Raw genomic sequence first — 13,409 nt, forward strand, 5'->3', positions numbered from 1 at the left:
ACTCTTCTTCTTCCCGCTGAACTCGCATTCAGAGCAACCCTCCCCAGTGTCCTCCCGACGGGTAGAAAAAGCCGCCTTCCCTTTGTCTCTCCAGACTCGCGTGTGGTTCGCCATGGTCTGTCCCGAAGGGCGATTCCTCTGCTGTTCCCGAAGGAAGTCATTTCGCGGGTGAAAGCGCTTTTGGATTTTTAAGGCTGGCAGCCCAGAGGGAGAGAAATCCTTAAAACCCTCAAGTATTCCAGAAATGTACTTTCCGGCCCTGAACTCTCCCTGTTGGCTCGAGATAAGTCCATGAGACTTCACGTACCGCGAGATCTTGCTGCCCAGTCTCAGTGCTCAGCTGGTGGGGGAGGGGGGCGAGCCCGGCAGTCTGAGCCCCCGATGACGCACGGCGGCTGCCACTTGGCATCACGGGCTCCTGACCCAGTGCCCCGCGTCCAGGGGGTCAGGAAGGCGGCCCTGGCCTGCTTCCATCAGCGCGCCGTGGCCCAGACTCGGCCGTGTCCAGGTCTCCCGTCCGTGACCTGCGCACACTGTGGGGACGCTGCGCAGCCCTGCCTGAGTTTGCCTCCCCGATTTTCGCTGTGACTCAGTTTCCTTGCTTTGGGGAAGAGTACATACCTGACAGGGGTGCTGAGGGGGCGACGAGAGGCAAAATAGGGATGGCGCTCGGCACACAGTAGGTGCTCAGTTAATAAGAACTGATATTTTCTTTATGTAATGTTTATTTTTGAGAGAGAGCGACAGAGCGCAGGTGGAGGAGGGGCAGAGAGAGAGGGAGGCACAGAACCCGAAGCGGGTTCCAGGCTCTGAGCCGTCAGCCCAGAGCCGGACGCGGGGCTCGAACTCACGGACCGCGAGATCGTGACCTGAGCTGAAGTCGGACACTTAACCAACTGAGCCACCCAGGCGCCCCTAGTCACAGGCTTAAAAAGGAAAACAACCACAGACTCACAAGACAAAAAAGCACGGTCCCGTGTCCCTTACACCCAACTTTCCCCGATGGGGACAGCTCACGTAACCGCAGTCATTGTCAAGGCCAGCAAATGGACCCTAGCACCGCGAACTAGCTGGCAGACCTCACTCAAATTTCACTCGTTCCCGCACACGCTCGTTTTAGACATAAAGATGGTCCTGCGACGTGTTACCACCGGTCCAGTTCAGGTGACCATCGCAACACTCGAGACCCTTCTGTTGCTGCTGGGGCGCTCCACAGGACCGAGCCTTGAGGGTGACACCTTCTCAGGACGTCCCTAAGTCCTGGCGACCGCCGATCTGCTGCCCACCTCCATAATTTGGGCCTTATGAGAATATTTCACAAGCGGATTCGTACAGTGTGTAACCCTTCAAGGCCGGCCTACAAACAGTTCACCCAGAGTGATGCCCTCGAGCTCCATCCGGGTTGCTGCCTATATAAATAGCTCTTTCCTTTCTGTGGCTGAATAATCGGTCTCTAAAGGAGGGACAGGACCTCGGAGGCCCCTCCCAACCTCCTTCTGCTGTGCCGGGATCCCCCGCGGAACCCCCACGTGTGGAGGTCTCACCTCCAGGAGCCGGTGGCCCTTCCACATCGCTTGGCTCTTCTGCAGGGAGAGTCCCGGGCATGGCTCCCTCGCCTCTGCCCCTCTGTCTTTCTCTCTTTACTCCCTCCTTGTCCTTTTCCAAAGTGCACTCTGTGAACCTCCTTCCCCCTCTGCCTGGTGGGCGGGTCAGGCAACCCAAGACTGCCCAGCCCTTGTGGGCAGAGGTGGGGACCCGGTCCAGCACTACCCCTGCGCAAAGTGCAGCCAAGTCACGGATCTCAGAGGGGAGAACTGGTATTTGCCGAGTAGCTGCAGGGGGTTGAGTGGGGGGGGGGGGTTCCCCTCAAAAGATGTGTCCATGACCTAATCTCTGCAACTCCTGTGACTTTATGTGGAAAGACCTTAGGTCTTTGCAAATCCTCTAAGTTAAAGATCTTGAGATCGTCGCAGGTTGTCCGGGTGGGCCCTAAATCCGATGGCTAGTGTCCTTACAAGAGACACAGAGGAGAGACGACAGGGAGCTGGGGGGAGGGCCCAGGCAGAGGCAGAGATTGAAGGGACGCCTGGAGCCAGAGAGGCAAGCTCTCCCCTGGAACCCCCAGGAAAGGGCAGAGCTAAAAGGAGGAAAAACACCCCCAGCCCTTGGGTGGCGCCCCCCCCCCCCCCCCCCGCCCCCAGCTCTGTCATCTGCCGGGCCCTCGAGTGTCCTCGCTGGAAGCTCACAGCCTTCCTTAGCAACCGAGGTGGCCAAACAGAGGTCCCGGGATGCTGGCGGGCGGGGCAGCCACTTGGGTCCACAACGCTGACCAAGGGGGTGGGTGCCATGGCCCTTCTCTAAGGAAGGCCTTCTCCCCCTCCCTCCCTCTTGTTCTCACTGCCCTCCAGGTGCCCAGCAGGGGGCCGGGGTTGTGCTCAGCCTATGTTAAAAGAACGAATGAACCAATGAGCAGATGAGAGCTTCAGCGGTCCCCAGCAGTCCCGTGGAGTCTCCCGCGCTGACACACGCAGGCCCAGTCACCGCCTCCCTGGGTCCTGCTTATACACAACTTGGGATGAACCCCCCACAGGGCAGGCTTTGCTTCGTCTGATGACTCCGGAAGCTCCTGGAACTTAGCATCCCCGTCTGTGTCCCTGTCCCCAGTCAAGCACACAGTCGGTACTCAATAACGGAAGCGGACTGAGGTTTCTAGGAGTCCCTCTTAGCGGACTGAGGTTTCTAGGAGACCCTGGCCACTGGCCCAGCCTCCGCCATGCTGAGCTACCGGAAGCTTCTAGAAGATGCGCAAGTAGGTGCCCGCTGCAGAAGCAAAGCACAGTCCCTTCCAGGCCACCCGCTCTGGCAAGACAAGACACCGGCAGACACATGGCTCGTAGCACGTGGTACTCTTTATTGTGACGCTCAGTGGAAAACATCTGTAAACCAGCTAACTGTAGTGGTGACAGCCGTAACGCATGCTAAGGCACTTTTATTATATAAAAAAGGGGTGGGGCTGGGAGCTCCGTTCACTCCTTTGTGACAGCAACTGGGACCTGAATTCAGAGCTTTTTAGGCATATGTAGCTTTCGTGTATCTTCATGATTTGTTGAGTTTGTTTCCTTTAAAAAAAAAAATGCCTTCTTTGCCATAAGTAAGTCTAAATGCAGCATATACAAAACAGGAACACAGGTGAATTAATTCAGCAGCCAGTGTAGACCAGCGCAGGACAAACTATTCTCTTCTAAACGTGGTTCCAAAGGAGAGGCAGTGATAAAGACTTGGAATTGTATCATTTATTATAAGAAGGGGAAAAAAAAGAAAACTTTTTTTTTTCCTTTCAAAAACATCTGTGCGGATGGCAGAGATTCAAACCGTACTCAGTCAATGCTGCAGATAATCTACCCTCGGGCCCCAGTCCTAGAGTAGGTATGAGATCACGGGAGGGCCACTGGCCCTTTGCAATGAATGCTCTGGCTGTCAGACTTGGGACAAGTCCCTTAACCATTAAATATATTTGGTCCCCAAGAATGTTGGGAGAAGCCACTGCGGGCCTTTCCAGCTTGGCCCCTGGGCCCGGTCTGCTTGGCCCCACAGCCTCGCTGTGGCAGGGGGCAGGCTGCCCTCGGCAAAGGAGGGAGGGGGGCCGTCATTGCACTTGAGACGCTGTAGAATCAGGAAGAGGACAGTGGCGCTGCCCAGAGGGGGTGGGGAGGAACGACCCTCCTTCCCCACCCCCCCACCCCCCCGCATTCTGTGCCCTGCACAGAGGTGGCATCCCTGGGCCTGCTCCTGCCCGATCGCCCAGGGCCCACGGGAGTGGGGGGCCGACGGGCCGGAGGGTGTGAGGTCACCGTGTGTGATTGCCAACAGCAAAGAAGGAGGGGGAGCTGGTGGCGGAGGAGAGGGAAGGTGACAACTCTGCTGGGGTGTCGAGCTATCAAAACTTCTTAGTCTGGAGAAAAATAGATTCGTAGAAAACTCTCTTGCCCGTCCCCGGTGGCCTGCCCGCCTTGCCTCACCATCTTGTGCTTTTTGGCAAGAGAGGGCCAAAGATCCTGCTGGTTGCTCTGTTCCCAGGCCAGGGGCCCAAGACTCTGACTCTTTGGTATCAGATTCTGGGGGGCAGGAGGGGAGCAGGAGGCGGCTGCAGAAGAGGAAGCCAAACGCCCTCAAAAAGGCCTGGGGGGTGGGCAGGGGGTGGGGTGCAGGCCTGAGGTCCCCTGGCCTGGTGGGATGGGGTGGGGAGGTCACGATCACAGCAGTCCCAAGAAGGCGGAGGGGGTGCTGCGGGGGCTAGGAAGGGGAGGCGGAGTCGTCTGTCGGTCCGTCCGTCCGTCTCGGGCAGCAGGAGGAGAGGTTACTCGGCAGCTTTGGCCTCGGCCCCGTCGGCTTTGCCGTCCACCTCCTCGTCCGAGCAGTCACCAGCACCTTTCCGGGCCATCCGGCGGGGCACGACAAACGGCAGGTCTCCTCGCCTGGGGGCAGAGGCACAGGGTCAGCAGGGCCGGCCAGGGTGACTGAGTTCAGCTCACACATTTCAAAGCGCTTTAGAGGGACCCCAGGCCCCAACATCGCACGGGGAGAAGTAACACGGAGCCTCGGGAACACAGCCTCCCGCTTTAACCCGAGACACTGGTGAAGACGAACGTCAGCAAGTTGGGACGGATCGAGAGGGAGAACGCCCAGAAGCAGAGGCACCTTCTGCAAAATGCCACCCTTCGCTCAAACTTCGAGCACACGGGTGTAACCAAGAGATACAGAATAACTCCACACGGTACACAGATACCAACACCCTCTTCCCCCCACGTGCAAGCAAATATTAAGTCCTGGCTAGAACATCTGCTCTCGTCGATGTTTCACATTTTTTAACATTGATTTCTTTTTGATTTTTTTTTTTTTTTAACGTTTATTTATTTTTGGGACAGAGAGAGACAGAGCATGAACGGGGGAGGGGCAGAGAGAGAGGGAGACACAGAATCGGAAACAGGCTCCGGGCTCTGAGCCATCAGCCCAGAGCCTGACGCAGGGCTCGAACTCACGGACCGCGAGATCGTGACCTGGCTGAAGTCGGACGCTTAACCGACTGCGCCACCCAGGCGCCCCAACATTGATTTCTTCTTGAGAGAGAGAAGCAGGCTCCAGGCCAAGTTAGACGCTCAACCACGTCTTATCTTCTTTAGGCATAAAAGCAACGAGGGGCTCCTGGATGGCTCAGTTGATTGAGCGTCTGACTTTGGCTGAGGTTATGGTCTCACAGTTTGTGGGTTCGAGCCCTGCGTTGGGCTCTATGCAGACAGCTGGGAGCCTGGAGCCTGCTTCCGATTCTGTGTCTCTTTCCCTCTCTGCCCTTTTCTTGTTTGTGCTCTCCTTCTCTCTCTCAAAGATAAATAAACATTAAAAGTTTTTCTTAAAAAAATTTTAAATTTGAAAATTAAAAAAAAAAAAAAAAAAAAAAGGAGATAAGAAGTGAGACCTGGGGGAAAGACCCATCTGATACTTCTTGAACGGAAACGCTCCTCGAGAAACGCAAGGCAGCCATCCTTGTGGGCACGGGCCTTGTGACTGGGCACCGGGACTCACTCAGCAAATGTTTACAAGGCACCTAAGCACGTGCCGGGGACGTGCCCGGTCACTTCCAGCAACTTCTAATGCAAAAAACGCAGCACGGAAACATCCTCGTCGCGTTGAGAGCAGCCACGTGAACAGATTTTTCAGATGAGATGGGAACGAATTACCCAGACTTCACGGTTTACTCAAAAGGCCGGGCAACGGCCCAGGGGGCAGAGCCGGCCCAGGGCCAGCGCGGAGCACAGGGCGCCTTGCCCACGGACATCTAGTTGATGAACGGAACCAGTTTCTAGGAGCCGAATTTGGTGAAACGTGCTCTTCGGAGCGCACTGACTTTCGGGAGGAGAAGGAAGGGTGTCGAGGGGGCCGGGCTCACCTGAGCTTGTTCTTGAGGGAGCTGACCTCGCGGTTCATGGCGTCGGCCGTCTCGGTGGCGTCTTCCAGCTCGCGCTGCAGTTTCCGGCGGGAGGCGTTGGCCCGCTGGGCCTCCTCCTCCGCCTCCTCCAGCTGCCGCTTGAGCTGCTTCAGGCGGGTGGATGCCTTGTCAGCCTGCAGAGACGTGTGGCCGGCGGCCCCGGTTAGGGGCTCTGATGCGGGAGGCCGGGGGACCCCTCGCCAGCCACGACCCGGGCGGCCCCGCGCGCAAACACACCTGGTCCTTGAACTGCTCGGCATTCCTCCGCTCGTCATCCACCTGAAGCAACACGTCCTTGAGCTTCTTCTCGGCCCGACGCACCTGCTTGCAGGCCGCCTGGCGCTCCCTGCGAGGCACAGACACGGCGGCTCAGGGACCCTCCCTTTGAGGGTCCAGCCACACGCCACCAGCTGGACAACCTGTTCTGGGGCCTCGTGGGCATTTCCTCCCCAGGGAGGCCCTGAGGCCGAGGCGGGCCACCTCCACCGAACACCCCAGGTCCCCTAAGGGAGGCGCCGTGACCAGCCCCGTTTCACAGATGAGGAAACAGGCTCAGGGAGGGAGGTGACATAGTCCAAAGAGCAGATGTGGAGCCAGTAAAGGGGAATTGAGATGTGGGGCCCAGTGTGACCCCCCCCCCAGTACCTCCAAAGAAGCCTCAGTCTCGCTGAGCCCACAGGAACCCCCACCTGCGTCTGAGTCAGCCCCCAGACAGCTGTCAAAACCCCCGCCGTGGAGGTGGCCCTCGGGCTCCGACCCCGGCCCCGTGAGGCCCCCGCGGGTCGCTGCAGGAGCCGAGCAGGGGCACCTACTTGGTCTCGTTGTCCAGCTGCTCCTCCAGCTGTGCGATCTTGGCCTCGAGGGCGGCGATGGAAGCCTTGTATTTGGACTTGACAGTGCCCTCCATCTCCTGCAACTTGACCTTGAGCTCCTTGTTCTGGCGCTCCAGCTGCTGCCGCGCATTCTCGTTTTTCTGGGCGTGGCTGCGCTCGAGGTTCAGGTCGGTGTTGATCTGGTCGATCTGCGGGAAGGAGGGCCGGTGACCCGAGGAAGGCTGGGGACCCTGGCTGGGGCACACGTGAGGCCGCTGGGTCCCCAGGGGCCCCTGATAACACCAGGCCCTGGGGCCGGCAAGCTCTGGGTCTTCCCAGGAAAGGGAGCTCCTCCAGAGCCAGGGTCCAGGACGTGCTCCCCTAAGCACCGCGAGCGCTCGGCTTCCGCCAGCCGCCGTCTGGGAGGAGCGGAGCCTTGTCTGGAAGGAATGCCCGCGCAGCCCCGGCCCCCGCCCACCTGCAGGTTCGCCTTCTTCAGCCGGTCGTTCACCAGCTCCGTGTTGCCCTGCTCCTCCTCCAGCTCCTCCTCCAGCTGGGCGATGCGGGCCTCCAGGCGCCGCTTCTCCTCCAAGGCCAGGGCTCTGGGCGAGGGCAGGGAGGAGTGAGAAGGGGCCTGTCCCAGAGGCGGGACACCCCCAGCCCCCAGCCGAACACGCCATGCCACGGCTCACCCTTTGCCGCTGCTGTTGGCAATCTCGTCGGCCAGCTCGTCCCGCTCCTGCTGGGCCTGGCGCTTCGCACGCTCGGCAGCTGCCAGTTCCTGCCACGGGGACCCAGACGGTGACCCCCCGGGGCGGCCCAGAGCCCCCCCCCCCCCTTTCCTGGTACTCTGCAAGTGCCACGTTCCCGGAATCCTGGCCCTTCCTCTCGACTCCCCCCCCAGGCCTGCCTCCTCCACGAAGCCCTTCCTCATGAGCCCCTCTAACTCACAGGGCTGATTCCTTCCTCTCAGACCATAGCTTAGGCACCACGTGTTTGCAAAGCCCCTACGTGTAAGTGTTAGGAACCAAGCCATATGCTGGGGATGGAAATAAAAAACCGTCCTGCCCTAACGGATATGCTGGTTCCTCTGTGTTCTGGGGAGACCGGAAGTCGGGGGGATAAGGCAGGGATGTAATTAGGGTGAGAGCATGGGGGCTCTGAAAGCCTCAACAGAGACCCACACGTGACCTCAGAGGGAGGGATCAGCCCAGGGGCACTGGGCAGCCAGTCGGCTCACGGTACAGGAGACTGCCTAGGGCCGCCGGAAGGTTTTCACAATATGCCCCTCGCATGTGACCCACAAGGCTGGCAGGTGGGGGGCATGCCGCGCACCAGCGCTGGAGAAGGACCCTCCTTCCAGGTGCCAACTCCCAGCAGGAGGCGACGATTACCACCAAGCCTCATCTCATGCAAGGGAGCTGGCCCCAAATGGTGACAATTTAATTCACACACACGTTTTACTCACACGAGGGAGCCTTGCTGCTTAACGAAACCCCTCGGGGATTTCCTTCATAAAGCAACCCCCCCCCCCCCCCCCCCCCGCCATTGCCGGAGTTGGGCTAGTTCCTGGCCAGCAGCGCCCAGGGCGGGGCGGGGGCGGGGGGGGGGGGGGGGGAGGGGGGTGTGCCCAGGCTGGGCGGAGGCCCTCCGCTGCCCCCTGCTGGCCAGAGGGCAGTGACCCCCGAGTGCCCCCCGACTGCCATCCTCGCGGCCTGCCCACCTCCTGCAGCTGGATCATCTCGGCCTCCATACTCTTTAGCTTCTTCTCGTTCTCCTTGGCCTGTGCCAGGATCTCCTCACGGGAGGTGCGCGTGTCTTCCAGCTCCCGTATGTAGTCCTTCATCTGGGCCTGTGGTGGGCAAGGGAGGCTTGGCACCCACTGCCACAGCTGCCAGCCCCCCCACCCCGCGCACGGACACCCTACCCACAGGCACCGGAGGCTGGTTCTCGGCCTGACGCCACATTTAACCAACTCAACAGCGATAAGGACAAATGTCTCTTTACCCTGTGTCCTTTTTACACTTTTGTGACCACTAAGGTTACAGGGCATGGTTTTGGCAGTGTTAGTCACTGGTTACACATTAGTTCGAGCTGCTGTCTGGGTTTTGCCTTCCACGACTTCCTGTTGACTCGAGTCTGGCGCTCTGGAGCTGTCCCCCCCGTGCCACCCACCGCTCTAGGTCAACGCCCACCTGCCAGGTCAGCCCCGACCAGAGGTAGAAACCCATTTCCTCTGTTCTTCTCCTGTGATTTAAACTCTAAAGATCTTGGTCAAATAGGGTTTTGTTTTGTCTTTTTTCTCTTTCCTTTTTCCCTTTCTGCAGGTAAATCCCAAATTGGGATTCTCCAAGCCAGATGGTACCAGGTGGAACCACCACCAGCAACGAGAGCATCTGGGCCCTACGACCTCGTCCACCGACACCGAATTTGGTCTTCCTGTTGCTGGTTTTCTGGGTGTGATGTGGCTTCTCAAGGATGTTTTTTAGGATTTATTATCTTTAACACTTACTTTTTTTAATTTTTTTTTTAACGTTTGTTTATTTTTGAGAGAGAGACAAAGCTTGAGTGGGGGAGGGGCAGAGAGAGAAGGAGACACAGAATCCGAAGCAGGCTCCAGGCTCCCAGCTGTCAGCACAGAGACCGATGCGGGGCTCGAACCCACAAACCGCGAGATCGTGACCTGAGCTGAAGTCGGACGCCCAACCAACTGAGCCACCCAGGCGCCCCTCTTTAACACTTATCTTGGTCAACACTGAGTTACATACAGAAGTGCTCAATCACTATATCATATACCTGAAACTAACATAACTCTGTACGTTAACCACACTGAATTTATCGTAAGAATAAAATTAAGGGGCGCCCAGCTGGCTCAGTCAGTTAAGCGTCTGACTTTGGCTCAGGTCATGATCTCCCAGTTCGTGAGTTTGAGCCCCACATCGCTCAGAGCCTGGGAGCATGCTTCAGATTCTGTGTCTCCCTCTCTCTCTCTCTCAAAAATAAACATTAAAAATTTTTTTGAATAAAATTAAAATTAAAAACATGTAAGCGAGTAAAACTTGTGAACTTTAATCACTGGTGAGAACTCTCCAAGTATGTGTTCTGTGCTCTGTGCTGCATGTAGGGTTCCGTGCTCAGGTCGGAACCTCCCATCGCCGTCCCCCAAGGCTGGATTGGGTGGTTACGTGGGCCAGATCTGGTTTACTCTGGAAATCTGCCACCAGGTGACTACTTTCCTAACGTCATTGAGTTTCCAGGTTTACGTGGGTTTCTTTGTTTAATGGGCGCAAAGCCTACGATCTTAATGCAAGTTTGCTTCTGTTTTGCTTCCACTTGACCCCTGGGTCTGAGTCCCCACCCGTGAGATGGGGCTAAGGGCACGCGGGTCCTTCCTCAGAGAGGGGAAGGCGGTGCCCCTCGGCACTCAGCAGCGCCCCACTAGTGTCCCAGACCCCTGCGAGGCCAGAGCCGCGGGGGCAGCCGCGCCCAGCGTGGCCCGGCCTGACCTCACCTGCAGCTTCCGCAGCTGCTTGATGGCCTCGTCCCGGTTCTTGTTGGCTGAGTCGACGTGGGCCTCCAGGTCTTTCAGGTCCATCTCCAGCTTCTTCCGAGCGGCCACTGCCATCGAGCGCTGCTTCTTCTCGTCCTCCAGCTCTGCCTCCACCTCCCGCACCTGGGGGACGGGAGGGCGGTTCGGGCGGCTGCACCAGCCCCCAAGCCCTGCTCCACTCCGTGCCCGGGGGGGCTACTTGGGGCCAAGGACGATTACTGACCGAGAGGGTCCCTCACCCCGGTGACAGAGGGCTGGGGCGCAAGGACGTGGGAGGGGTGGACAAGGAGCCCAAGACAGCCCGGGGAGAGGAAGGAGAAAGGAAGCCGACCGGAAACTGGGGGGCGAGGGGGGCGCCCCTGGCCACCTCTGCCCGGGGGCAAGGGCAGTGGGAGGGCCGTCCGCACCTGTCTGACCAGCTGCTTCTTCTTCTCCTCGCTCTGCTCGTCGCGGCCCTGCAGGTCCCGCTCGAACTGGGCCTTCATGGCCTGCAGGTTGACCTCGAGCCGCAGCTTGGCGTCCTCGGTGGCCTGCAGCTCGTCCTCCAGCTCCTCCAGCTGGGTCTTCATCTCCTCCACCTGCTGCTCCAGGGCCCGCTTGGACTTCTCCAGCTCGTGGACCTGCCCCCCGCCCCAAGGGGACCACATCAGAAGCGGAGGGATGAGGCCTCTGGCCTCGGTGTCCGCTCAGGCCCCCCCCCCCCCCCCCCCCCCCCCCCACAGGCCGGCCACCAGCTCGGTGCTCACACTCTTGCCGACGTCGTCCTTGGAACTCATGAGGTCCTCCATCTCTGTGCGGAACTGCTTGTTGAGCCGCTCCAGCTCTGCCTTCTGCTCCATGGCCTCCTCCAGGGCCCGGGCCAGCGACAGCGCCTTGGTCTCCTTCTCCCGGGCCTCCGCCTCCGCCCGGTCGCGCTCCTCCGCGTACTTGGCAGAGATGGTCTTCTCCTCGGCCAGCAGCTGGGGGAGAGGTGGTCACCGTGAGCGTGTGGACCTCAGGCGGGCAAAGCACGCGGACCCGAACTCCTCGGGGGATGAGGGCCCCAGGCGCTGGTCCGAGGGGAGGGGACGGCGAAGAGCAGGCACAGGCCACCGCTTCTGAGCGTGGCGCGCGCCGTGCGGGGTGTCCTCGGAACCAGAGGAGGACAGAGATCACCTCTGCCGGTGCGCTCTGAAGTCTGCTTGCAGCGCTGACCATTTACTAATCGTGGTCCTGCAGGTCCCACGGTGCCCTTCCGTGGGAACCCACGGGACACCTTCCCCTCTCAGAACCAGAAAAGGCTCTGCTCTCCTTAACAACCGGTCAGTGCTTCCCCTAAAAAGGATGTCGGTCTGGCCGCTGAGAGGCCCAGATCCCACCTGTGCCCCTCATGAAGGATGCCCGGGCAAGTTCAAGTTTCCGGTGTCCACCCTCCACGTGGGCCCACCCGCGGCCAGACCTTATTTCCCCACCTTCCTGTTCCCTCTGCCCCAACACCTCTTTGTCCCCGACCCGCTCCTTAAAGGGCCAGACGGTGAATGCATGAGACGCCGCAGGACTCTGTGAAACCACGAAAGCAGCCGGAGACACCGGCACGTGAGGGAACGTGGTAAGGTCTAATGCACTTTTGCCCACGGCAACAAGTGCAGGGCCGTACCCGGCCGGTTGGGCCGACGCCGGACTTACTGTTTTTCTATCCTATCCCACCGTCTGTGTCTCTGTAAGCTGCCTCAGAGTATTTGGAAGGAGACAGAGGTACGACACATGAATAAAAACCCTAAACAACAGGGGCACCCGGCTGGCTCAGTCGGTAAGACACGTGACGCTTGATCTTGGGATCGTGAGTTCGAGCCCCACATCGGGGGCAGAGTTTACTTAAAAAGAAAAAACATCCCCACTCATTGTAAAAGGGGCTCATCATAGGCCATTTGAAAGACGTAAGGAACCGGAAAGGGGAAGAGACGCCCTCCCCGAGGGGGACCACCGAGCCCCTCGCACGCGAGGCCATGCCGTGCGGCACGTACCTGGTCGAACTTCTTCTGCTTCTTCTCCAGGTTGGAGGCGGTCTGGCGCTGGTGATCCAGGTCCACGAGCAGGTCGTCCAGCTCCTGCTGTAGCCGCGTCTTCGTCTTCTCCAGCTTGTCATAGGCGGCTGCCTTCTCCTCGTAGCGCTGGCTCAGCCCCTCTAGGTCCTTCTGGAGCTTCCTCTTGGCTTCCTCCGCTATCTCCAGGCACCCCACGCCGTCCTCCATTTTCTTCTTCACGTCCGTCATCTGGACGGGAGCACAGACTTAGGGAGGTAGCCGCCCCGTGCCCGGGACGGCGGCTTGCCTGCTACCTCACGGACGGAGGCCAGGGCACGGGGACGCCCCTCTTCCACCGGGGCGAGAGAAACGGGGTTTCCGCAGAGGGCCTCTGCCTAGAGTGGGCAGGCCAGGGGGAGGCCTCCCAGTCGTGACGAACACCAAGCCTTATTTTACAGAGATGGACCAGAGGGGAGGCTCCTCCATCGGCCTCTCCCCATGGACACAGTCTGCAGGAGGCAGGAGTGCCACAGACACCCGTCCCACAGCCCCTCCCTGCTCCGGGAGACACAGCTGCCGCCCCGTACGTGACAGCTACTCCCACCCAGACTGTCACACGGGCTCCGGGCCCACCCCGAGGAGGTGGGGTGGGTCTCCTGGCCCAGCACACTGAAGACCCAAAACAGGATGTAGAACGGGGCTCTTGACCTAGTTCTGGTTGTGGGCGCTTTGATGGTCTAGAAAAAGACTATGGCGTCCTTCTTAGAACGATGCTTTAAGGCGCATAAGACATATAGGATCACCAAGTAAACCGATACGGAAAAATGCGGTTACCGGGTGCTTTTTTAAGCCGTGATACAGTAACCCACGTGCTGCCCTAGTAGCACGTCTAATACCAGCTCCTGAAGTGGCGGGGAGCACGAGGACACCCCCAAAGCCCTGCCTCAGCTCCGACGCGGTGACCGGCAGTTTCTATGGAACCCCAGCACCGCTGCGGTCATGGCTCACTGCCTGTATTCCTAACAGAAGAAAACGCTAAACGTCAGCCAGATTGGTGGCCA

General features: G+C 59.2%; 1 protein-coding gene across 1 annotated transcript in view; it reads right to left on the minus strand.

The window, feature by feature from the left end:
* Nucleotides 1–2,891: 2,891 nt before the first annotated feature.
* MYH9 (myosin heavy chain 9) overlaps nucleotides 2,892–13,409 on the minus strand; it is a 92,730-nt gene continuing 82,212 nt past the window's right edge. Inside the window, exons 31-41 of the mRNA XM_047867218.1 lie at nucleotides 12,349–12,597; nucleotides 11,092–11,304; nucleotides 10,753–10,965; nucleotides 10,307–10,468; nucleotides 8,519–8,647; nucleotides 7,488–7,576; nucleotides 7,274–7,397; nucleotides 6,796–7,004; nucleotides 6,221–6,329; nucleotides 5,945–6,117; nucleotides 2,892–4,475 (exon numbers count right to left, since the gene is read on the minus strand). Of these exons, the coding sequence (XP_047723174.1) occupies nucleotides 4,358–4,475; nucleotides 5,945–6,117; nucleotides 6,221–6,329; nucleotides 6,796–7,004; nucleotides 7,274–7,397; nucleotides 7,488–7,576; nucleotides 8,519–8,647; nucleotides 10,307–10,468; nucleotides 10,753–10,965; nucleotides 11,092–11,304; nucleotides 12,349–12,597 (1,788 nt within the window). The 3' untranslated portion in view covers nucleotides 2,892–4,357. The remainder of the gene's footprint in view (nucleotides 4,476–5,944; nucleotides 6,118–6,220; nucleotides 6,330–6,795; nucleotides 7,005–7,273; nucleotides 7,398–7,487; nucleotides 7,577–8,518; nucleotides 8,648–10,306; nucleotides 10,469–10,752; nucleotides 10,966–11,091; nucleotides 11,305–12,348; nucleotides 12,598–13,409) is intronic.

Source organism: Prionailurus viverrinus, chromosome B4, assembly GCF_022837055.1.
Source record: "Prionailurus viverrinus isolate Anna chromosome B4, UM_Priviv_1.0, whole genome shotgun sequence".
NCBI lineage: Eukaryota > Metazoa > Chordata > Mammalia > Carnivora > Felidae > Prionailurus > Prionailurus viverrinus.